General features: G+C 39.8%; 1 protein-coding gene across 8 annotated transcripts in view; it reads left to right on the forward strand.

The window, feature by feature from the left end:
* The window catches only part of LOC124276852, a 35,549-nt gene extending 11,820 nt beyond the window's left edge, over positions 1-23,729 (forward strand). Inside the window, exons 1-6 of one of the 8 annotated variants that reach the window (XM_046712503.1) lie at positions 715-841; positions 18,457-18,585; positions 18,997-19,164; positions 19,668-19,781; positions 20,898-20,946; positions 21,701-23,729. In XM_046712503.1, the coding sequence (XP_046568459.1) occupies positions 18,511-18,585; positions 18,997-19,164; positions 19,668-19,781; positions 20,898-20,946; positions 21,701-23,598 (2,304 nt within the window). In that variant the 5' untranslated portion in view covers positions 715-841; positions 18,457-18,510 and the 3' untranslated portion in view covers positions 23,599-23,729. Of the gene's footprint in view, positions 1-714; positions 842-3,186; positions 3,211-3,735; positions 3,841-11,683; positions 11,805-12,165; positions 12,285-18,456; positions 18,586-18,996; positions 19,165-19,667; positions 19,782-20,897; positions 20,947-21,700 lie in introns of those variants that run through there. The other 7 variants (XM_046712509.1, XM_046712508.1, XM_046712505.1 and 4 more) reach the window with 7 other exon arrangements.
* The last annotated feature ends 273 nt before the right edge of the window (positions 23,730-24,002 follow it).

A 24,002-nucleotide genomic window follows, 5' to 3' on the forward strand; every position in this document is an offset into this window, starting at 1 on the left:
TTAACCATACCTCAATCCATCCTCATCAACACATTAACCACGCCACAATCCATCCTCGTCAACACATTAACCACACCACTATCCATCCACGTCAACACATTAACCACGCAACAATCCATCCTCGTCAACACATTAACCATGCCACAATCCATCCTCGTCAACACATTAACCATGCCACAATCCATCCACGTCAACACATTAACCACGCCACATCCATCCTCGTCAACACATCCATCCTCGTCAACACATTAACCATGCCACAATCCATCCTCGTCAACACATTAACCACGCCACAATCCATCCTCGTCAACACATTAACCATGCAACAATCCATCCACGTCAACACATTAACCATGCCACTATCCATCCACGTCAACACATTAACCACGCCACTATCCATCCTCGTCAACACATTAACCATGCCACAATCCATCCACATCAACACATTAACAATGCCACTATCCATCCATCGTCAACACATTAACCACGCCACAATCCATCCACGTCAACACATTAACCACGCCACAATCCATCCTCATCAACACATTAACCATGCCACTATCCATCCACGTAAACACATTTATCCTGTCAACGATTCTAACCCATCGCTTTTGAAATACGCCCTCAAGCTACAACGATCCTTCCACAACAATTTTGCTGGCAGTCTGTCAAGGGATGGCCTGATCTAAAAATAGCCGAAACTCGCTCGGGACGTAATCCCGGGCCAGTACTTTAGGATTAGGTGTTGTGTTACGCAGGCGTTGTGCATTCGGTGACCTACTTTTGTTAAAAGCAGACGTTAGACGTACCCGGGTGACGAAGCACCAGTGACGAGGTGACGGTGAGTTGTATCTGGACACAGCTTATAGGTTTAGTTGCTGTTCACGTAGCTATAGGGTGCTTTCCGCCTTCGATCGCCAACGTGGACCGGTGTGCCTTTTAGCTAAGACACGGATTGGGCCTAAATGCCGAAAATAATCTTCTTCCGGTTGTCTGTGGGTACACCAGTGAGTGTAACCAGCCAGAAACCGATATATTTCAGTGGTAGGACTCATTTAGTCAAGTCGCTGACTAAATATGTTTCGCACATAGTAATCCTATCGACGTAACAGCCTAAAATATGTGGGTGACGTAAGATTACATTTGTGTCATTTATTTGCATTTAAAGGTGTTTATGCGATCTATGTCGATCAGTGACATAGGTTGATCAATGATATACAGGTTGATCAATGACATACAGGATAATCAGTGATATGGAGGTTGACCAATGATATAACCAGTTGATCAATGATATACGGGTGGAGCAATGATATACAGGATGTTTAATGACACACAGGATAATCAGTGATATACAGGTTGAGCAATGACATACAGGTTGATCAATGGTATATATGATGATCAATGACATACAGATTGATCAACGAAGTACGACATGATAATCGATGATATACGGGTGGATCAATGATATACAGGATGTTTAATGACATACAGGATAATCAGTGATATACAGGTTGACCAATGACATACAGATTGATCAATGGTATACGGGTGGATCAATGATATACAGGATAATCGATGATATACGGGTGGATCAATGATATACAGGTTGATCAATGATATACAGGATGATCAATGATATGCAGGATAATCAATGATATAGGGGTGGATCAATGATATACAGGTTGATCAATGATATACGTATCATACATAACGTGTTCTGTTTTCAATCATCAAATATGACAGTGAGCTACGTAAATCTGTTAGTATGACCTCGTTAGGGTTGGGTCGACAGCTGCACCTGTTAGCGAACCGTCCTTGCTGGTCTTGCAACGTATTACGTAACAATGACGTATCGACTGGTTGCAGCTAGGACGTGTGAGTTGGTTCACACGAGATCCATGCAGAGAAGGGATCCCGATTAGTGTCTCGAGTGGCAAGTGTCAATAATGCTTGTTGGCCAGGCCAATCAAATGTTGTTAGTGGAATCACTTCGAGAAATTTATGCCGCCATGTTATAAAATAATTCCCCTCTGAATGGGTCTTTCATTGATTTCTCTAGTCATTTATGATTATCGGATAGTATTGTCTTAAGAAGCGTTATAGTACGTGCGCTCGATTATCAATATTTTACTGACCTGTGTCAACCGAGGTTGCCACCTTTCTGATACTTAGTGTTTACTACGTTCAGTTTAAGATGACTCGTTTAAACACAGGACAGATTAGGGCAGTGCCCCACATAGAAGATATGTAACAACCTATATGAAACAAAATGGCTGCCAGGAGACGGCGAAACAAAGCAGCCACGTGTCCCGCTGTAACAGCGAGTGAGTATGGTCTAAGCCGCTGTATCCCAGCAACATCGGGGACACCAGAAACGGTCTTCACATACTGTGCCAATGTAGGGAATCGAATCCGGGTCTTCAGCGTGACGAGCGAATGGTTGAACCACTTGGCTTGCCCACTGCTCCCTACAAAAATAAAGCTCCTAACTGTGAGAGGTGGGTAGGTGTTTCATTGTTTAAAGCACGGTATACGTCATCATCAATGTTAAATTAATAATTCTAAGTTATGTATATCAACAATCGAAATGTAAAATTTCAATGGGGGATATATAAAATGGTATACACTATCAATACCTGCTTCCTTATATATATTATAATTCTTATCTTCATGATTGAATAAATGAAACAACTTTAACGATGACGTCACTCTACCAAGCAGAGAACCACACCCAAGGTCACTGGTCAATCAAACATATCTATTTTCTCAACACGGATGGATCTGGACCTTGATTTTCGAAGCTCTCTTAGCGATAAGATGGTCGCAAGGGCCATACATTAACATTAACGTACGACTATCTTAGCGCTAAGAGAGCTTCGAAAATCAAGGCCCTAGGTGGTTCGTCGAGGGTTTCAAAATCGAAAGAAAGCACTACTTTAAGCGTTTTTTTAATCATTGCATGGGCCATTTATATAAAGAGATCGTTAAAATCAACACATTTTCCCTCGCTGTTGGCGTGACCCTTCCCTTTGGCTATAAATAGAACAGCGGATGACTCACACCATTGCGCGACAACGATGTTGCTGCGCAATTACTACTCGTTGTGCGGCGCTATCGTTTGCCAGTTGGTGACCTACTTTCAGTGAAAGCTGACGTACAGAAGGGAAGCGTCGTAGTGACGTGGAAATCAGATCTCAGACCAGGTTGTGGGTAAGTTGATGAATTATGTATGGCTATCAGCGGAACAGCTGACGCTTCGTCCCGTGTGTATCGCCGCTGTGATGCCCGCGAGAACACCCTCAACACAATCCGAGTATATACCGGTGTCAGTGTAGGTTGCGTACTCGCGTGTCCGAGTAAATCCAGGGCAATGATATGTCCCAGTACATTCCAAGTAATCACATGCCCGATGAGACCGCGTAATCACGTACGTGTCCGAGTACGTTCCGAGAAATCACGTGTCCGAGTACCCTCCAAGTAGTCACATGTATGAATCAAGTAAGCTCGGGTACCAGTATATCTCCCAATGCATTCCATACGTAATCAAGTGTTCGATTATATTTCATCTGATCACGCGTCCGAGCATATCCAAGTTAATCACGTGACGGGCAATCTTTACTTTAAATCATTTACCCTCGCTGCTGCTGTCGCCGTTCCCTTTGGCTATAAATAGAACAGCGGATGACTCACACCATTGTGCGACTACGATGTTGCTGCGCAATTACTACTCGTTGTGCGGCGCTATCGTTTGCCAGTTGGTGACCTACTTTCAGTGAAAGCTGACGTACAGAAGGGAAGCGTCGTAGTGACGTGGAAATCAGATCTCAGACCAGGTTGTGGGTAAGTTGATGAATTATGTATGGCTATCAGCGGAACAGCAGACGCTTCGGCCCGTGTGTATCGCTCAACACAAGCCGAGTCAAATATATACCGGTGTCAAATATATACCGGTGTCAAATATGTACCGGTGTCAGTGTAGGTTGCGTACTCGCGTGTCCGAGTATATCAAGGGCAATGATATGTCCGAGTACATTCCAAGTAATCGAGTGCATTCCGTAGAAAACATGTCCGTGCATGAACACATACAGATATATACGGCTGAGTATAGTAAGGGGTAGCAACCATGATAACACGTAATGTTCAAACATCATTGCACGTATCATGATAACAGTTTAAGTTCAGAGTTCATGGGACGTGTCTTGTTAGCATGGGGAGATCAAAGTTCATGGGACGTGTCTGGTTAGCATGGGGAGATCAAAGTTCATGGGACGTGACTTGTTAGCATGGGGAGATCAAAGTTCATGGGACGTGTCTGGTTAGCATGGGGAGATCAATATTCATGGAACGTGTCTTGTTAGCATGGGGAGATCAAAGTTCATGGGACGTGTCTGGTTAGCATGGGGAGATCAATATTCATGGGACGTGTCTGGTTAGCATGGGGAGATCAATATTCATGGGACGTGTCTTGTTAGCATGGGGAGATCAAAGTTCATGGGACGTGTCTTGTTAGCATGGGGAGATCAAAGTTCAATCAAAGTTCATGGGAAGTGTCTTGTTAGCATGAGAAGATCAAAGTTCATGGGACGTGTCTTGTTAGCATGGGGAGATCAAAGTTCAATGGGGCGTGTCTTGTTAGCATGGGGAGATCGAAGTTCATGGGACGTGTCTTGTTAGCATGGGGAGATCAATATTCATGGGACGTGTCTTGTTAGCATGGGGAGATCAAAAAGTTCATGGTGCGTGTCTTGTTAGCATGGGGAGATCAAAGTTCATATCGCGTATCATGATGCAAGAATGGAAGCCCTGAAATGTGCTCGTGGTCTGTTAATTTTTCAAACAGAAATGTCGGAAGAGAATCTAGCCGGAAGTCACAGTCTGTTGTGGAGCGTGACAAATATAAGTCTGCTGAAATAACGCAATAGCCTCTGAACATGGTTCAAACGAAATCAACAGATAAAGGTTTCTCGAAGTGGGATATCGAACTTTTTGTAAAGGTAATCGTTGGATTGAAGTACTGAATATGTGAGTCATGCTCGTCAGTGGTTTATATGAAAATAGAATTTGAATCTGACATGTTAAAATCACCCATTGTGTGTTATTACGTTGGTTATATGTGGCAACTGTAGATGTAGGCATGTGAACGCCCATGATATCACTTCTACGAAATGAACTTTACATGGTTAAATGAGTATCCTTTTGCGTACTGTCATGTCCGTTGTCAACGGTAGGAAAAATGTGCATTTACAAGTAGGCAACACGTGTGTTAAAGGAGCTGTTGCTTCGGACAAAAAGACAGTACAAGCAGGTTTGAAGACCTCTTTTGGATTCAGTTTTGCAATTTTCATATTCAATTCATTGTTACAGTAATAGGTCTGCTTTAAGTTCACACAAAAATCCAGATTCTGTCTTGACACTAGGGACTGGCCAAGAGCCAAATGATTATGTACGTTATAAATAGCAACAAACTAACAGGAAGTTCTCGTCTCTACATGATGCTCACCCCTTTTTAGAATTACGACCCGTCTGCGCAGTCATTGACCTACTTTTGTCCGCACAGGGCGTGAACGGTGCTCTCACGCTCTCTCTTTGTCAGGACGCCAGCAACAAGGTGAGAGCGGGACGCCATTGATCGATGAGTGTTGACCAGCTGCGGGTTATTTCTGCAACATGCAATGTATTGGTGTCAGACTAAGCCGTTAGCACCGCCAGTCCATATCTGCCGGATATAGCCGGTTCCAGATGCGTTGTTTGTTGCAAGGGCATATGGCGGTCATTGAAGACGTCAGGTAGATGTGTCTGCAACCTCCTCGAGTTTGTGTTTGCAATGATACTGTGAAGAAACTAGGTGAATGGAATAGGTTGAACATTTGAGCAATGTACATATACGAAATATGTGACTTGACTGATCACGTGTGTTCATGTGTCACCCGACGACTGAAACAGCTGTGTACAATACAATCTTCATAGATCTATTCAACTTTTTGAGGTCACAGTTAACAGTCATGCGCAGGTGCCAACTGTATTATTGCGAATGGTACCGCACAAACAAATCGATCGTATTGGACTGTAATGAATCAACAGTACGCACAAAATGAGTTGCCATATAGTGACAGTGATGGAACATGCAGTAATCAAGGCTTTCCGTCGTATAGGATTACGCTGACGACTACAAGAGACGTCACCTGTAGATTCTGCGTTTAGAATTTGACCCCGATCGCATGTGTGTCATCTGGAAAAGAATACTGCCGCTTCTCGTAAACGTTTGGATGGCAATGTTACGTAAACGTGCGTAAGGAATCCAGGATACACTGGCAGTATATCGTTAGGGTAGACATATCAACATGTTGATACACGTATTTTTGGGAAGTCAGGGTAAAGAAACTACTGTGGTAAGAAAGCGATAGAAACACCTATACCCTTTGGGCATCCATCTTGAAAGAACTTTCTGCCTCATCCAGGTATAAATGTGAGCAACTATATTTGTGAATGTATGTGATATCTCGTTTTTATATATCTGAGACGGCCAGTATGCATTGAGAGAAGTGATCACACCCTGGACATTTGCTCTGCCACTATATGCGTCGTGTTCCTCCTGCCAAACCTGGCTTCACCTGGAAACATGTCGCCAGAAATTCTAAGCGTGTACCAGATTGTATTCATTGGTAATATTAACACGGTAAAACTGGAGAAAGTTTTACCAATATTTATGACAGTATATATTATTGAAAACTGGACATGTACAGATTAACTGACCACGTTTCACAATCTTCAAGCTGCCAAGGGTCACATTGATAATGAACATCCGAAACCAGTATCTGGTCCGGGTCTGCAGATAGCAATAAGCTAATCAAATGCACTGTGAACTTCACCCATCAACACCGATGTCTTCAATACGTTTATGAAAATTATCATATAATCCGGTCAAGATAGAGTAGCCTAAGGACACAGTTGGCACCGTATCGTCAGTCGAGTTAGGCAATAGGATTTAGATATAGCAACTGAAGTTCACAACAACAACTTTATCGTCAGTGTATCAGTAAATGGGATTATCTATGATAACTGGAATAGGTATAAAACAGGGACAACACACAGTCACAAATCGTTCAGTGACTGCTGTGTAATAAACTCCTTGTTTATTTACTCAGGTAAGAAACTTTACTTCTTCTACTTTGACATATATACCATTGTTATTCTATGTTAGCTCTAATCTATTGTAAATACCTTTACTATAAGTTACAACCCTGGCAGTACCTTCAGGTTTATGTGGAACGAGGCATCCCTTAGTATGTGTCTCATATCTTCTGTATTGCAGTTTAGGATTGTGTATTTTATACTGATTGACACTACACTGTTTTGTTACTATTATAGAATGTATAGAGTGTGTCGGATATTTTAACTGTTGTATTATGTTGTGAATACTATATGCTGTTTGGGACCGTTACAGAATGTAGATTGTATGAACCCCCACTGGGGTGATGTGTAGTGTACTGAACTATTGTTGTGTACATTGGAATATGTATCGTGATTAATGTAGTATGTGTCGTGTGTAACGAATCTACATGTGATGTTTAGGTACTTTGATATCTGATTGCATTGTTAACATGTTCTAATAAGCTTTAGAGATACTGGTCCCGTATTAAGTCCGATGCTCGTTATCAATGTGACCCTTGGCAGGTTTAAGATTGAAGAACGTAGTCGGTTAGTCTGTAATATTTCCTGTTTTCAATAACGCATATCGTTATAAAATATTGGTAAAACTTTGTCTAGTTTTTTTCCGTGGTAATAGTATCCCCCTGTTCTTTTAAAATTTCGTCTCGAAATTTCATTGAACAAAAATGACATCATACAGTACATTACGAGTGATGAGTAAACTGCGGTACGGAAACAACTGGTACCGCGCATCCATGATGGCTGACGAGAACATGTGCACGACACATACTACATTAATCACGATACATATTCCAATGTACGCAACAATAGTTCAGTACACTACACATCACCCCAGTGGGGGTTCATACAATCTACATTCTGTAACGGTCCCAAACAGCATATAGTATTCACAACATAATACAACAGTTAAAATATCCGACACACTCTATACATTCTATAATAGTAACAAAACAGTGTCGTGTCAATCAGTATAAAATACACAATCCTAAACTGCAATACAGAAGATATGAGACACATACTAAGGGATGCCTCGTTCCACATAAACCTGAAGGTACTGCCAGGGTTGTAACTTATAGTAAAGGTATTTACAATAGATTAGAGCTAACATAGAATAACAATGGTATATATGTCAAAGTAGAAGAAGTAACGTTTCTTACCTGAGTAAATAAACAAGGAGTTTATTACACAGCAGTCACTGAACGATTTGTGACTGTGTGTTGTCCCTGTTTTATACCTATTCCAGTTATCATAGATAATCCCATTTACTGATACACTGACGATAAAGTTGTTGTTGTGAGCTTCAGTTGCTATATCTAAATCCTATTGCCTAACTCGACTGACGATACGGTGCCAACTGTGTCCTTAGGCTACTCTATCTTGACCGGATTATATGATAATTTTCATAAACGTATTGAAGACATCGGTGTTGATGGGTGAAGTTCACAGAGCATTTGATTAGCTTATTGCTATCTGCAGACCCGGACCAGATACTGGTTTCGGATGTTCATTATCAATGTGACCCTTGGCAGCTTGAAGATTGTGAAACGTGGTCAGTTAATCTGTACATGTCCAGTTTTCAATAATATATACTGTCATAAATATTGGTAAAACTTTCTCCAGTTTTACCGTGTTAATAGTAACATTGACGTCTCTGGTTCACAGTCAATATTCTCGCCTTTGACGCCTCGATTGTAGTCCGGACATTCGTGTTGCAGAATAGTTTAACGGTGTAACGTGACATGCTGTCAAATCACATACAATACTTTTACCGAAGAATCGTACAACCTGAAACTATGACCATTTCTTTGTAATTATGTTCGCCAAGGGTTCGTGGACACACCAGGGACTCCTTTCACGAAGCAACCTTTACTAAGATTAACCTTAACTCCCATTCTTTAACATTACACTAAGGTTACCTTAGTGACTTACGATCACCTTTGTGCTTTGTGAAAGGAGGCCCAAGACGTCCGTCGTTCATGTCGCATCTAGCCGATGGTGTCTCCACTAGTATGCGTGTGGATATATATCAGGGCGTCAGTCGCATGGACATTGCCGTTCTGAAATTTGCAAAAAGTTGTCCCGAAATGATATAAATTGTTCACGAATGGCTTGATAAGCTCTGGGTTTCTTTACTTTCGATGGGTGCAATGGCAGTCGAGTGTCGAGACCAAGCATGTCTTGGAGTTGATGTATAGATCCTCCATTGCCACGTAGATGCCCTTGCGTGTGCCACACGTTATCCACTCTGGATCTGTTTTAAGGCAAGATATTTCGTGACATGCGACGTTCATCAAACATTCCTTTTTCTTGACCTGGCAAGATGTTGAGTGTACAAAACTACACGGTGGCAAGTTATTGGCATGGATGATGCAGGGATGTCCTGTGGCAACATCGGTGCCAAGTTGAACTTTAACCACATGATTATCAGTCGACTTTTGAGGAAGAACCTTGCCACCGGTAAAGTAACAGATCGTCCAATACCTGCAAGAGCTATGGATGGAGACCCATGACTTTGTGGACCGACTCCTAATTCGTCTGGCAAGACGCAGTCCCATGACTCATGCCGATGGACTGCGCCGGCATTAGGGAATGGGAGTCAGACTCTCCACCAGTACCATCAAAAGGAGGCCGCCAGGTGCTGGTTTTAAGGGAACGTCGTCCAATCAGACGTCCCTTCCTCACAGATGGGCACAGGCAGGAACGTATGGCGTGGTGCAGGCTCCGAGAAAGCACCAACTTTAAGACATAGTGTAGGGTTCTGATGTGGTCGCCAGTGGTGGTTCATACATCAACCATTATGTGGGAACTGTGTGACAATCAGATTAGTGGCGTGCCATGCTTTCCATCATTGTTGATATTTAGGTTTTTGTGTATTCCTCTCGAATTGCATGGCATCACTTGCAAATTATCCAATTATTCAGATATATTAAAGATGATTATTGTAGCTATGAAAAAGGTTAATATCAGAATAGATTACATACTCCAAACACACACACAATAAGACATTGATTATGTTTGTCTTCAATCGTAATGTAATATGTGCACAAAACCTTCTAGGCAGGTTTGTCTCTTACAACATAATGTATAACCTAACAACAAACGATATATGTATAACATTATGGCAAGGCAATATGTGTATAACCTAAGAACGGAGCAACATATTTATAACCTGATAACACAGTAATTTACTAATAACCTCATGACAAAATAATATATGTTAATCTCACAACAAAGAAATGTGTAACCTGAGTACCAAAGCAGTGTGTATAACCTGATAACACAGCAATGTATGTATAACCTGATAACACAGCAATGTATGTATAACCTGATAACACAGCAATGTATGTATAACCTGATAACACAGCAATGTATGTATAACCTGATAACACAGCAATGTATGTATAACCTGATAACACAGCAATGTATGTATAACCTGATAACACAGCAGTGTATGTATAACCTGATAACACAGCAATGTATGTATAACCTGATAATACAGCAATGTATGTATAAAACCTAATAACAGCAATATGCGTATAACCTAATAACAGCAATATGCGTATAACCTAATAACAGCAATATGCGTATAACAGCAATATGCGTATAACAGCAATATGCGTAAAACCTGATAACAGCAATATACGTATAACCTGATAACAGCAATATGCGTATAACCTGATAACAGCAATATGCGTAAAACCTGATAACAGCAATATGCGTAAAACCTGATAACAGCAATATGCGTAAAACCTGATAACAGCAATATGCGTATAACCTAATAACGCAGCAATATATGTATAATCTGATAACACAACAATATACGTACAACCTAATAACAGCAATATGTGTACACATATATAACCTTAGGAGAAAGTAATTTTGTTTGTATAACCTCATCACAAGGCAATGTATCTATAATATAACTAAACAGAGAGCTAAGTGAACATATTGGTGCCAATGCTGGTGAAGACCACATTAACTACCATCAGAACGCAAGAAAAGTCAAACATACCATGATGCTATGATAACAGCCAACCATTGCCCTTGTTAGACTGCGTTGATTACCCAAAGAAACCTTGACAAATTTTCATTGCCAACTTGGTTATCCGAGGTTACGGGTAAGTCGTATGCGGTCCGGATTATTTACTGCGTTTGGGACAGGGCCTAGCTGTAATCAAGTTATAATCAAAATAGTATTTGCTTAACTGTGTTGATAAATAACAAACTAACGAAGAAATGGTAGGAGAATAATAGTTCTCAATTTAATGGATGTAATGTTTTTGCCGGCGTCGCCCATGATGGTACAGCTGGATGTATATTTGGGAAACTGAAGGGTAGTTTTCAGTTATTTACAGAGCTTGGTTGACTAAAAGGGTAGTGGCTTATTTTATCAACGTTGCATGATGAATTTGTACATGGTTGTTTAGTCCATATCGAAGGAAAGGCTAGTTCTCGTGAATCGCCGTGGCTTTTGGCATTGAATACAGTTTGGCTCGTGGAAACGCGCCCCGTGTGACGTCACTCGGCTTTGATGGGGCCTTAGACGGACGCCATTTTGGTTGCGAGACAGAAGTCATCGTGGGCTGTACTGACGGAATACACTGCACTGGCCATGGTTTCTGTTGCGTTAAAAGGTATAATTGGCTATTGTGGCTGGTTTCACGATTTGGAAATATGATATTGATCCTTAACTATGCATCTTTTATATTGTAGCTATGAGAATGGTTTATTTTTTAACAACATCGATTCGAACATGAAAACATTAGGGAGCAGTCATTATTTCGCATGCCGCTATTTGTTTATTTATGTTACATCCGTTTGCTATGACATTGCCTTTGTAAGGTATTCTGCTCCTTATTAAATGATGTTTTTGTGATCCCTTACGAAATGAAATAGCTTTTGAAAATACATTTTGTTTGCGTATTGAGGTCCGCATTTTGTCATAACTTCAATCATCCCCCCCACAGTCCCGCCATTACCGAACATTTCGCGGAAAGAGCGGTTGAACGTTCAAACGCTTTTTGGCAACTCCAAGGAAATTATCCATACAAAGAAGACGACCTGCCTTTTCAATCTCAGTGGTAATGTTTACCATGTTATCTCTTTCAAGATACGTGAGTACTCTCTAAACGAACTTCGTCATTCGTGATGTCATTGTGACGTCATCGGTGACTTCATTGACACGTAAGCATTCATCTCAACGTGAGTACTGACTTTTCGACTCACATTCAAAGATATGTGATATCTAAACCTAACTCACAGTTAGTTAATGAGACTATCAAGTTGATTTGACCAGTCGGTACAGGCAGGCCCATAAACAGACTCTCAATGTGAGATGAAAGCAACCAATCATACATACCCACTTCAAATAGAAATAGCCACAAAAAGTATAAATAAGACACAAGCCCCATAAACTGCGTCCTCATGATTAAAATGGTAAGATTACAGAATAGCGGATACCTTCCGACATCTTTGTAAACTTTGGAACTGCGAAAAAAATGTGCGCAACTTGACTTATTTTCAGTTCTTCGCTATCTTAGATTACTGAACGTTTTAGCACTTGGATACCAGTTACTATCTTCTTCGCGGTTAGAATAACAAATATGGTTAGGGTTAGGCAACTTTCCCACGTTCGTTCGCTCCAACTCCCAGAATTCTGTAGCTCCGTTTTTTCAAAGATGCACATATATTTTATTTGTGAGAACTTAACTTTCGTTGGTTAGTTTGGAATTTGTCCCAATTTATCTGATTTTAATGGTTATTTTATATTTTGATGCTCCCTTATTGTTTTCAATTGTATTGCTTGTGCTTCCCTATAATAGAAGTGTATGTGACACTAAAGAATGTGGTTGGTACTTGCAAACAAGGATAAGTTGGACTGGCGCAGAGAATGCATTTTACGAGAAGTAGGCGGTGCACGGCAATGAGCAAACCCATTTGGTTTGTGAGAGGTAGAGCAGATGGAGGCTAGTGCATTGCATGACAATGAAATTGATTGCTCGTGTAGCTGCACATGCCTTGCTCATAAGACTCTCACGTCGGTGTAGCTAGTCACACTACACTTGATCGCGGACAACCTGGGTCGCCTTCGCTAACAATGGCAAGCACCAGTGGGCGGCACGCATACATGCTAATACGGGTCAATTGTCAGGTCGGTGCTCAACTTATCTTTGTTTGCCAGTAGGTATCCGGTATTCTGTAAGTGTACTAGTAACATTCAAACACTTTTTTCAATGGAAGCAACAACAGACTGAATTTGTGTACTCTTGGTTAGTTGCCATCTGCACGATTTACCGTGTGAGTGTACTCAGGTTGTGCTGAAATTGTGTGAAAATGGCGGGGTTTCATCATCTCAGGTCTCATTTTATGGGGATTGTGTTTTGTTTTTTGTTATTTGTGTGCACTATATGTTTATTTTACATTTATTGTTGTAGCTTATCATCAAATGAGTACACCTACCTTTCAGCATGTATTTTGATGTTCAAATAATGAGGATCTTCAACTATGAATTAATGTTGAATATTGGTTTTTTATGAAAAATGACACTGTCAGTTTTCAGCATCCCTTTGTCTTTGTCATTACTTGGTTCACATGGGTGGACACCATTGGTCGTATTGAAGTATTCATCTTGTCATTGTGGACTTGTAACAAGCTACACAATTTTAAGAAAACATCTGGTCCATCTTAATTTTCTCTAGTGCTATTTTCAGACTTATTTCAACATTTTCTGAAAATATTTTTAACAAGAGTCAGCTTTGTACTTGATAAAATAATCTTACACTCCTGTGGCATTTGCCTGTGTTTGAGATTAGTTAAATATTCTAGACAGTGATAGTACACACCACAAAGAACAGTGAGTAATAGTTAAACATTTATTACTCTAGTGGTTGCAAATGGTCGGACTACATGGTATTACCGATATACCACAAAGAATGTTTTGCAATATATTATTTCTGAGATGTATTTGCATTAAAATCAGCGCCTTGAGCATGTACTAGTTGCATATGGATATGAGCGTAATGTAAATATCCTATATATTTTCTTAATATATTAAAATTAACACAGAGTTTCATTCACAACTGATGTTTTAACTGTGTAATTGATTGACAAAGCAGAATACTTAGCATACTATTAATTATATAAAAAGAAAATAGAATCCCTAATAGAAAAAGGATTTGCAAATATAACCAGTGTCACTCGCTGTAAAACACTTTACCTCCCAATATTTCAAAATATGGGTACCCGAATTGCAATATATTGCGATGCAATTTATTCGCCAATACACAGCCCTGAACAGGGATGAGAATTTTTGGCAGATCCACGAAATTCCAGGAATTTCATAAGGCCAAGGGTCATATTTGTGAATCGTCTAAATCCGATAGATGCTAACAACACACACACACACACGGCTAGTTTTCAGAGTTTTTCTCAAAACTTCATCCTCATCCCTGTATGCAAAATCATTGCGGCTATTCATGTACCACGACGATAGGATTAGTCTGTTCAGTGCATTTTCTCAGTTTAGATGTTATAGTTCAGTGACTTCTAAATGGTGCTCAGGGTTAAGTGGTGGTGTATGTTATGTGTGTCCTCTTTCCAGTAAAGTGTAGTGTTCCGGAAAATGAAAGAGTCACTTTCTGCTTCCAAAATAATTACATATTGTCTAGGGGTGTCGCGATACGCGAATGTATCGATGCATCGATACATTTTTACTGACGATACGATACGCGATACATGCTTGCGTGTATCGATTCCTGTTTTAAAACTTTATCGATTCAAATTTTTATGCTATATCCATCTCCGTCAAAGTCTTGATAGTAAAATTATACGAGACCGCTCCGATAAATAGATGTAGCTAGCTTTACTTAAAAAATAGGTTGGAAACTAACAGCTTTTGTGATTGGCTAGACTATTTTGATGGACCAATCAGCAAGCGCGTACGTTGCCAGTAAGGTAATGCTATGAAAAGGCGCGAAAATGTATCGTATCGTGACCTTAAAATCGTGATACGTATCGTATCGTGAGATTGGTGTATCGTGACACCCCTAATATTGTCACTAGGGATGGGCGATAATTAGTGCTGGTATTAGCATACATCCTGCGATACAATACATCTCAATAATAAAATTTTTGTCGCACTGCATCTGCACCTTAAGATCAAAACAAAACCATATTAAATTATTTCGTCAAAAATTCCGCCAGTGTTTTTTTCAATGTTCATTTGGAAACGAGATAATTAAGTTTACACACAGACTTTGTGAATGTAAAAATAACATTCGAGCGCATGTCTGACGCAGTTCTTGACGCAAGAATTTCCGAGAGAACGCTTACTTATGAAGGGGAAAATAAGTAAGTATATATTTTAATCATCAATACAAAAGTAAGTCTTTTTTCGTGACAGATATCGTGTTTCAGCAATATTCCAAGTTCAACATCGATGTATCGGGGCCCATTTGAAGTATCGTATCGGATATATGACAATGTAAAACTTTGTATCGATTCTCTGTATCGGCGGCCCATGGATCGATGCGTATCGATGAATCGTCACACCACTATCGATAATACCAGTTAATCGGTGTATTGCAATTCGAACTTCACAATGCCATATATTGCGGTACTCTTTTCGCGAACCAGTTCACCTGATACGATCAGCAATTTCCGTGACCATGATCGATAATTTTTCGTGATGTAGTAAAAAATACTAATGCCATTTGTACTTCTTTTATATTATTATACATTAATAGTTTGGGAATGTCTATTGGTTATATAATTGCATTTGCATGACCGTTAAACCATATAAATAAAGGAATAGATTGGCACTGGCACTCGTATTGATAAACAAACCAAAATGGCGGATGTCGCTGCAGACGATTTTTCTCCAGTTCAAAACTTGAGAGCTAAGTCTTCAATTTGGAAACATTTTCAATTGATCTCTTGTACAATCACATCTGAGTCATGACAGTGGCCAGTGGCATTGTTTGAAAAGAAAGGAAACAATGATTTCATTATCTTAAACCATCTGTTATACTTTCACAATATATTGCAATACATATTGCAATGTGTCGACACAGATCACAATTTTTCGCTATATGGAAATTTTGACAATACCCAACCCTAATTGTCACTGGAAATACATATAAAACTTTCTAGTCCCAATGTTACTAGTAGAGACTGCTGGAGGTTAAATACAGTCTGCCTGGTTTTCATATTATCAGATGTATTTCTTCTACAAATTGTAATGTTTTACATTGGTCCTACAAAATATTTATGATTGTCAGATTTTTGTTGTGCACATGATCTGGAGTACCTTTTTTGTTTTCAGCAGATAATAAAGACTATTATTGTGATGGCTATTACCATCTTAACTGAATCATTTGATTAATTCATTTATGATATTTATCAAAATTTTACATTTGTATTTTATTACAGTATTTATGTTCATTAAGAAAACATTTTGATGTGTTTTGTAGTCATGGAATTCCTAGAATTATCTATTAAATTTTGATCATGAAAGTTAGATCACTGCTGTTTAGCAAATGAATATTTTCATAAAATCTACAAGATCAATCACAGTGTTAACCATATTTCTATAAAGTGTTATTATCTGACATCATCTGTAGAAGATTTGGGTTAGAATTGATCTTCAGTAACCCATGTTTGTCGTAAGAGGCGACTAGCAGGATCGGGTGGTCAGACTCGCTGACTTGGTTGACACATCGTATCCCAATTGCGTAGATCGATACTCATGCTGTTGATCACTGGATTGTCTGGTCCAGACTTGATTATTTACAGACTACCATCTTATAGCTGAAATGTTGCTGCATAAAACTAAACTTGCTGCGGTTCACTCACTCATCTGTAGAACTCTGAAAATGATATGAAACATTGGTGACAGTAGACTGTGTATCAAAAATACACATTTTACAGCGTTGTGGCCCTTTAGTTTATAATTAATGAAGGTTGAGTTTATTGCAAGAGTAAAATTCGCAACAGTTTGATAGATCTTCAAGAAACGTTTTTGGCATGCTCTTCAAGGAAGAGCTGAACTGATGCCTTTCATCAATGTATTTGTTTTGGGAAAATATAAAAGTTTGCTTTTGTGAGGCAAGAACTTCCAATTGAGTGAAGGTTTACTTTTTGTGCTATTCTAGTCAGGAATGTTACCTATCACTCTGGTGAAAATTTATATATTTACCAGTCAGAGATGTAACGTGTATGCGAGACGGCCTATCGTCTCATGTAAGCGAGGCGGGTGCGCTCTGTGGTACTAACTGAAGCGCTTGACTCTAATTAATTCAGTCACTGTGGAACCAACTCGATTGGGTGCGAACACAGCGCAGGATGATTAAAGCGTCCCATAAACTCCCAAAGCGTGGTGGTTACTTGACAGTTGTGAATAAACAGGTTTCTCGGGGAAAGCAGAAACACCAAACCTGGGGTCGGTTGTTTACATATGCAAATTTGACATCCCACTTGTGCATTCTTTTGATCAAGGATGTCCAAATACTTATTGAAAATGGCTCATTTATGATGTTGAAACTATTCCAACCATTACTCTTGATATGAATAATTATTATGCATTATGTGTGCAAAAACCTCTGTTGTCTGGTTATGATTTTTGCTCTGTGTGAGCTTGTTGAAATCTCTCAACATTGTCCATATTCTTTGCATATATTCCATTCCTCTAAAATAGTCTGGTGGACACCAGGACTCACCTGAGATATTGTATGGATGTTTGTTACTAAAAGAATGTAATATGTTTTGCAACATATGGTTGAATTATCAACATATATAAATCAGTGACAGAGGTACAGATAAGCTGCGTATCAGTGTAAATTACGCAAATATTTATGTGAAAACTCATTTCCAATTAAGGCTATTGCGTACAAGTACGCTGTAAGTTTTGTAAATACTCAGTAAATGTGATCTTACATGCATACATACAAAAATGTCAAATCTTAGCTTGCGTACCAGTGGATAAATAAAATAAGTGACATATATTGAGAGATTCTATTTCAGGACGTGAACTTGGCAACTTGCAGTCTTTCTTATCGTTTCTCATATTACAAATCAAATATAAATAACAAGGATTAACATTTAAACTTTATTGTATTTTTAAAATTGATGGAAAATGGCAAAATACCCGATTGAGTTCGAGTGAGATGAGTACAATTTATTTGGTTACTCAAAGGAAAATTAGGATACCCAAATGAGATGAACACAATGACCCAAAACGTTATCTGTAGCTCTGCAGTGAAATATTTCATGATATACTCTCTTTTGCAGTCTCCTGATACCAGTTGAAGTGTCTTCGGATATACAGACAGAGAACATGAGATCATGATCCTAGAGCAGAGTTTGAGGGAAAAGAAGATGGTGGAGTTACCTCCCCTGTCTTTATATTCAATGACCAAGGTGTGTATTATTATGCCCCACTTTATCAACTTATTATTCATAGGCTTGTGGACTCAATGAACATGCTTTTCAATTGCATTGTTTCTAAATATATTCGCAGCAAAGGTGCATGAATAAACATTGTAACTATTGTGCCACTGTCTATATCAACAAATATTTACACATACATGTAAGTGAATTAAGAACGTGGAACGGAAAGCTTTGCCTGATTAGTTACTTGTAGTTGTAGAGTTTCTAAAAACTACTTCTGAACTGCATTAAAACTTATCACTGTGGTGATCTTATGTGACATTTAGGCAGTATTTATGACAGAAGAAAATTGTGGCCTAAACAAGTATCTGGTGCATTGCCTATGACAATTGATGAAATAAAATATTCTTTAAGTAAGATTGCGTGTGTGTACACTTCCAGCCCCAGTTGGAGGAATTTATTCCCCGCCTGATCAACATATCATGCCCAGGCCGAACTCCAAGCCCACCTGCCGCCGCCAGCAGCCAGTTCTACAAGCCTGAGTGGTGGCCAGTGGACATACCCTGGGCTGCTCCATGTGTCACAGATAGTGATAATCTTTTAAAACAGGTATCCACATATAATGGCTGACACAATCAACTAGTAGTAAAGAGGGTTTGTTAACTTAGGTATAGCATGTCAGGTGTATTCTTGTTGAGGATACTCTCAGCAGGCCATTGTTTCTATTTACACATTTAAAGGGGGGCGGTGGGGAAGCCTAGTGGTTAAAGGGTTCGCTTGTCACGCCGAAAACCCGAGCTAGATTCCCCACATGGGTACAATGTGTGAAGCCCATTTCTGGTGTCCCCGCCGTGATATTGCTGGAATATTGCTAAAAGCAGCGTAAAACTAAAATCAATCAATCAATCAGTTGACACATTTAGATCGGGTGTGTGTATTTGAATGATGATTATGTTCCCAAATTATCTGTTTGAAGGCAGTTTGAATACCATCTTAACTTGCTATCTACTTGTACTTAACAATGTAATTGCTTTGTAAAAGTGGTTTTCTACATGTGCTTTTGTGATGCTATCCAGCTGGATTGTGTTTTATGCAGAGATTAACTGTTTCAGTTTGCTGGCGGGGACTGCGAATCTACTGACAAACTTCGAAGTGTTGTCCAGGCATGTTATGAGTATATGGGCCACACTGAGTTGTTGACAAGGACAAACTCGGCAGATGATGTGGTAAATAGGAATTCTGTATTTATTCATGTTTATCCCCTGTTATGTAATACAGCCTTTTGGTCCCGGAAGGTTTCGGAATGTCAGTCTCTGTTGTCTTGGCAGCTTGTTTGACTATGACCCTGTTCATTATGGTGTGTGTGTTTTGACCATAGGTCAAAGAGTAGAAGGTGTTAAGTCATCTCTCTTTCTCTTTCTCCCACTCACTCACTCTCTCTCTCTCTCACACACACACACAAACAAAAAACAAGGAGGAAGCAGTGCCTTTGGCTATTACAAATTCTTATCTCCTGCATCACGTTTTGCCAGGGGTGTTATTTTTGGGCTCTGTCTGTGCATCTGTCCGTACAAATTCATCTTGGTTGATATACGTCATGGTATCCCAATTGCGTAGATCGATGCTCATGCTGTTGATCACTGGTTTGTCTGGTCCAGACTTGATCATTTACAGACCACCACCACATAGCTGGAATATTGCTGAGTGCGGCGCAAAACTATACTCACTCACTCTTTGGAATTGGTTGTTCTCAGGGAATCTCCAGATGACTCTTGTTCAGTCTGTTTACAAGGGCACAATCGTTTCATACAAAAATGATATGTATATTCAATTTCTACATTCATACAAAATAGAGACTGTCTCCGTGGTGTAGTGGTTAGTGCGTCAGCCTGGAGAGCGGAAGGTCGCAGGTTCGCTTCATACCGAAAGATGTTAAAGTATGGTACTTGTTGGTCCCTGCCTGGCGCTCGGCATTAATCGGTACAAGGAGGACTGGTTGGCTCGAGTCAGTATATAATGTGTCTGAGTGGGATATTCATGCTTAACTAGCACTTGAAAAAAACAGCTTAAGTTGGGCTAATACAAGCAGCCACACATCCACACGCACATTGTCATATGAGCAAAATAGTCTTAAGTGCGACGTTAAACCCCATTTCACCTGCCCTGACTTCACCTCATACAAAGTGGACTTGTATAAAGCTATGAAAACAGGTGTTGAGTTAAATTTCTAAAGATTCTAGCAGCCGACCGATAAAACATTATTTAATTTTTTTTTAAAGGTTGGAAAATTGTTGTACAAATTTGGTCATCATTTTTCTTTATTGCTTTATATTGTGTTTCAGACTAGCCTGAAAAACAATGCTGATGTCCTGTCTGTGAATTCTTCAGATGGTATGTACCTTACACCAGTAGGATTGGGACTTTCTCTCCTCAAAGATAACTGTAGACTAGCTCCATCTAGATCACGATGCTTGGTTTTGTCTGAATTTGTCATATTAAGATTGGTTGTTTGGTTGGTTTGTTGTTTGACGCGGCACTCAGCAATATTCCAGCTGTATGGTGGTGGTCTGTAAATAATTGATCTACACAATTTGGATAGCAAGTCAGTGAACCTGACCACCCAATCCCATTAACTTCTTGAAACAAACTTAAGGTTTGTTCAAACTGAATTTGGGAATCTGAAACAACTGAATTTCTGTCTCACTTGCGTTTCTAAAACACAAAACTAAATGCCCTCCAAAGAAACAACTGAAGTAGCCTATCTATCAAACTGAAATTGTCTACTAAATTAGGGGTTAATATTGATTTCAGTTTATTTTTAGACATGCATTTTGCTGAGTTTTCTCACATTTAGGTAAAATCTCAGGTTTAAGTTTGTTTTTAGAAATTGAAACAGGATGTGGTGATGATGGAAGAGTCTGCCTCTGTTTTTGCTGCAAACAGCTATCTAGTTATAGAATAACTTTTGCATGAATGGTGGTTGCGAATGGGGCTCACACAACATCAATCCGATGTTAAACATGGCCTCCACAGCTTTTGTGAAGAATAAATATGGACAGGACTGCATAGTATTACCAGTTAAACAACAAATAGAATTGATGATATGATGTCCTCTGTTAATGTTTATCACATATTCATTTTCCAGATGAATCAGATTCTGAGGTTGTGGATGTGTATGTGTGTTTCTATTGTGATCGCTGGTTCGGTGGCAAGAACGGGAAGTCGAAGTTGGAGGAGCATGTTCTGACCCACATGGAAAATGAATACAGTGTCTCAATACAGTCTGACAGAGCATCTGACATTCCTCAGACAAGTGCTGTCTCTGTGCAAAGTAATTGTCCAAAAACATGCCCACCTAAGTCTACACCATTTCTCCCTAGGCCTCGAAAGAGACGTCTAGAAATGCCCTTGTGGAAGCGTCACGATTTACCCTGTAACAATGGAGTGCAACAATCTGATTTCTTGAAATCATTTGGACTGTTATCAAGCAAACAAGCAAAAAATGTTGTGTCCAAGTCCAAGTCTGATATGGACATTGATTGTGAGATAGTTGCTGTGGAAGGCTTGGACAGTAGACCTTTGACCTCCCCACGGACGCCTAGGTCCCTTATGTCACAGCTGAGTCGAGATGGGGAGGGGACTTCTCGGAAGAGACTCAGTTTCTCAGTACCAGATGATGCCAGTGATGGCGAGGCCACTGAGGCCACTAGTCCAAGCAAGAATATTCAAGGAGCACTTCTTAATGTGCCGTTTTCATCACTCCTAGGGAAGAGAGTGAAGAAACACATCAAACCAGACAGTTCAGTGTGCACAATCAAAGATGTGGAAGAGCACTGTTCTACAGTGGTTCGAAATGAGTTTCTTGATAAACTGAGGTACCGTTCAAATGACTATCCTGTCACATACAAAAAAAAACGGAAGCACTGTTTCAAACACATACACGAGTATAAATTCAATAAAGAGCAAAAATTTGAGTTCTTAAGGAAAATGAGAACAGGACTGAACAAACAAAGCAGGCTGTTGAAGCGTCAAATGGGCAGATGCAAAGTTGTGTTAAAAAGGGTTTCAAAGGAAGAGATCCAGTTTTGGAGGGAGAAAAAGGGAAGCCGAGGCGCTGAATGGATTGATGATGATATCAGCATTGTGGAAATACAGCCCCCTCCTATAACTGACAGATCTAAACTGTATTATTGTACCAATTCTGGTGTCACACGCCAGGTAAGACCAATGCCCATGCAGGCCCAAAGACGTCATCAGAACATTCTACAGCTCAGAACTCAGCAGAATGCTAGGGTGTCTGGTGCAGTACCTTCGCAATATTGCATCCAGCCCAGACCACAGTTTCTTGTCAGAAAGGTAGAGAAACAGTTTAACGGTCATCAATCGTCAAAGTTAGTCTATGTTCCAATTAATGAACAGCCAGCTGGTCCCAAGAAGAGAGTAGATTCTCATACAAAGATACCTCATAGTGGTCAGATGATGAAGACATGGGGGGAACATACCATGGTTGCGGACAGAAGGTTACTTGGTCCAGCAAGTTCCAGCAGGAGAAAGCAACATTTTTTAAATTTGAGGAAAGAACTGGCTGATGATGTTTCTGTTCACAGTGAGTCTTCAGAAGATGATTATGTGAATGCTATGAACAAGTCAGGCCAGAGATCACTAATTCAGAAAAGAGACTCTTCTGTTCCTCACATGGTTATGTCTGCTTCAGGTGGATACATAAAGACTGTTGCAGCTCCTCAGGCTGTCAAAACCTTTGGGAATAAGGTTGCTGTGACCAATGTGCCAACACAGAGACATTTTACCTCGCACCCAGTACAAAAGAGTGATTCTCCCAAATTATGGTCTGTGAAACCCAGGCCAGAACATTCTAGTTTAGGGTATAACACATCCACAGGCATGAGTGTACCGTCTGTTTACAAGTCTGAGGCTGCCAAAATGAAAAGTGGGGGGTCAACTGTTCCAGTGTGTACAACTAAACCTGTCCAGGCAACTCCATGGCACGTTGTTGATGATGTTATTTATATTGATGATGACTGAATTAAAAAAGGAGGTATGAAATACTTCCAACTTCAGTGTGTTTTAAGTGACAGCATTGAATGCTTTTATAACTTAGACAGTTTGTGGCATTATGTTTTCATTTCAGATGATGAATAAACAAAAATAAACTATTGCAGTGTTCACCCTTAAATTTCAAGGATACACTGTATAATGAACAACAAACATGCACCTGTAAAAACTCAAGGTTGGGATTGGCGCCCAGCTACCTTTCATTTGCAAGACACGACTTATTGATACAGTTGTCAGCCTTTCAATTTTCAGGTTTTGCATAGATTTAGCTTTACTTCTTAAAGTAGTCTGGTATGTCATTTTTGAGTCTCCCAAACAGTGACTACAGTCGGAGGATGTGCAGTTCGTGACAAGTAATGGGGTGTTGAAGCTTG

Source organism: Haliotis rubra, unplaced genomic scaffold (assembly GCF_003918875.1).
Source record: "Haliotis rubra isolate DU_JTF1 unplaced genomic scaffold, ASM391887v1 Scf214, whole genome shotgun sequence".
Taxonomy (NCBI): Eukaryota; Metazoa; Mollusca; class Gastropoda; order Lepetellida; family Haliotidae; genus Haliotis; species Haliotis rubra.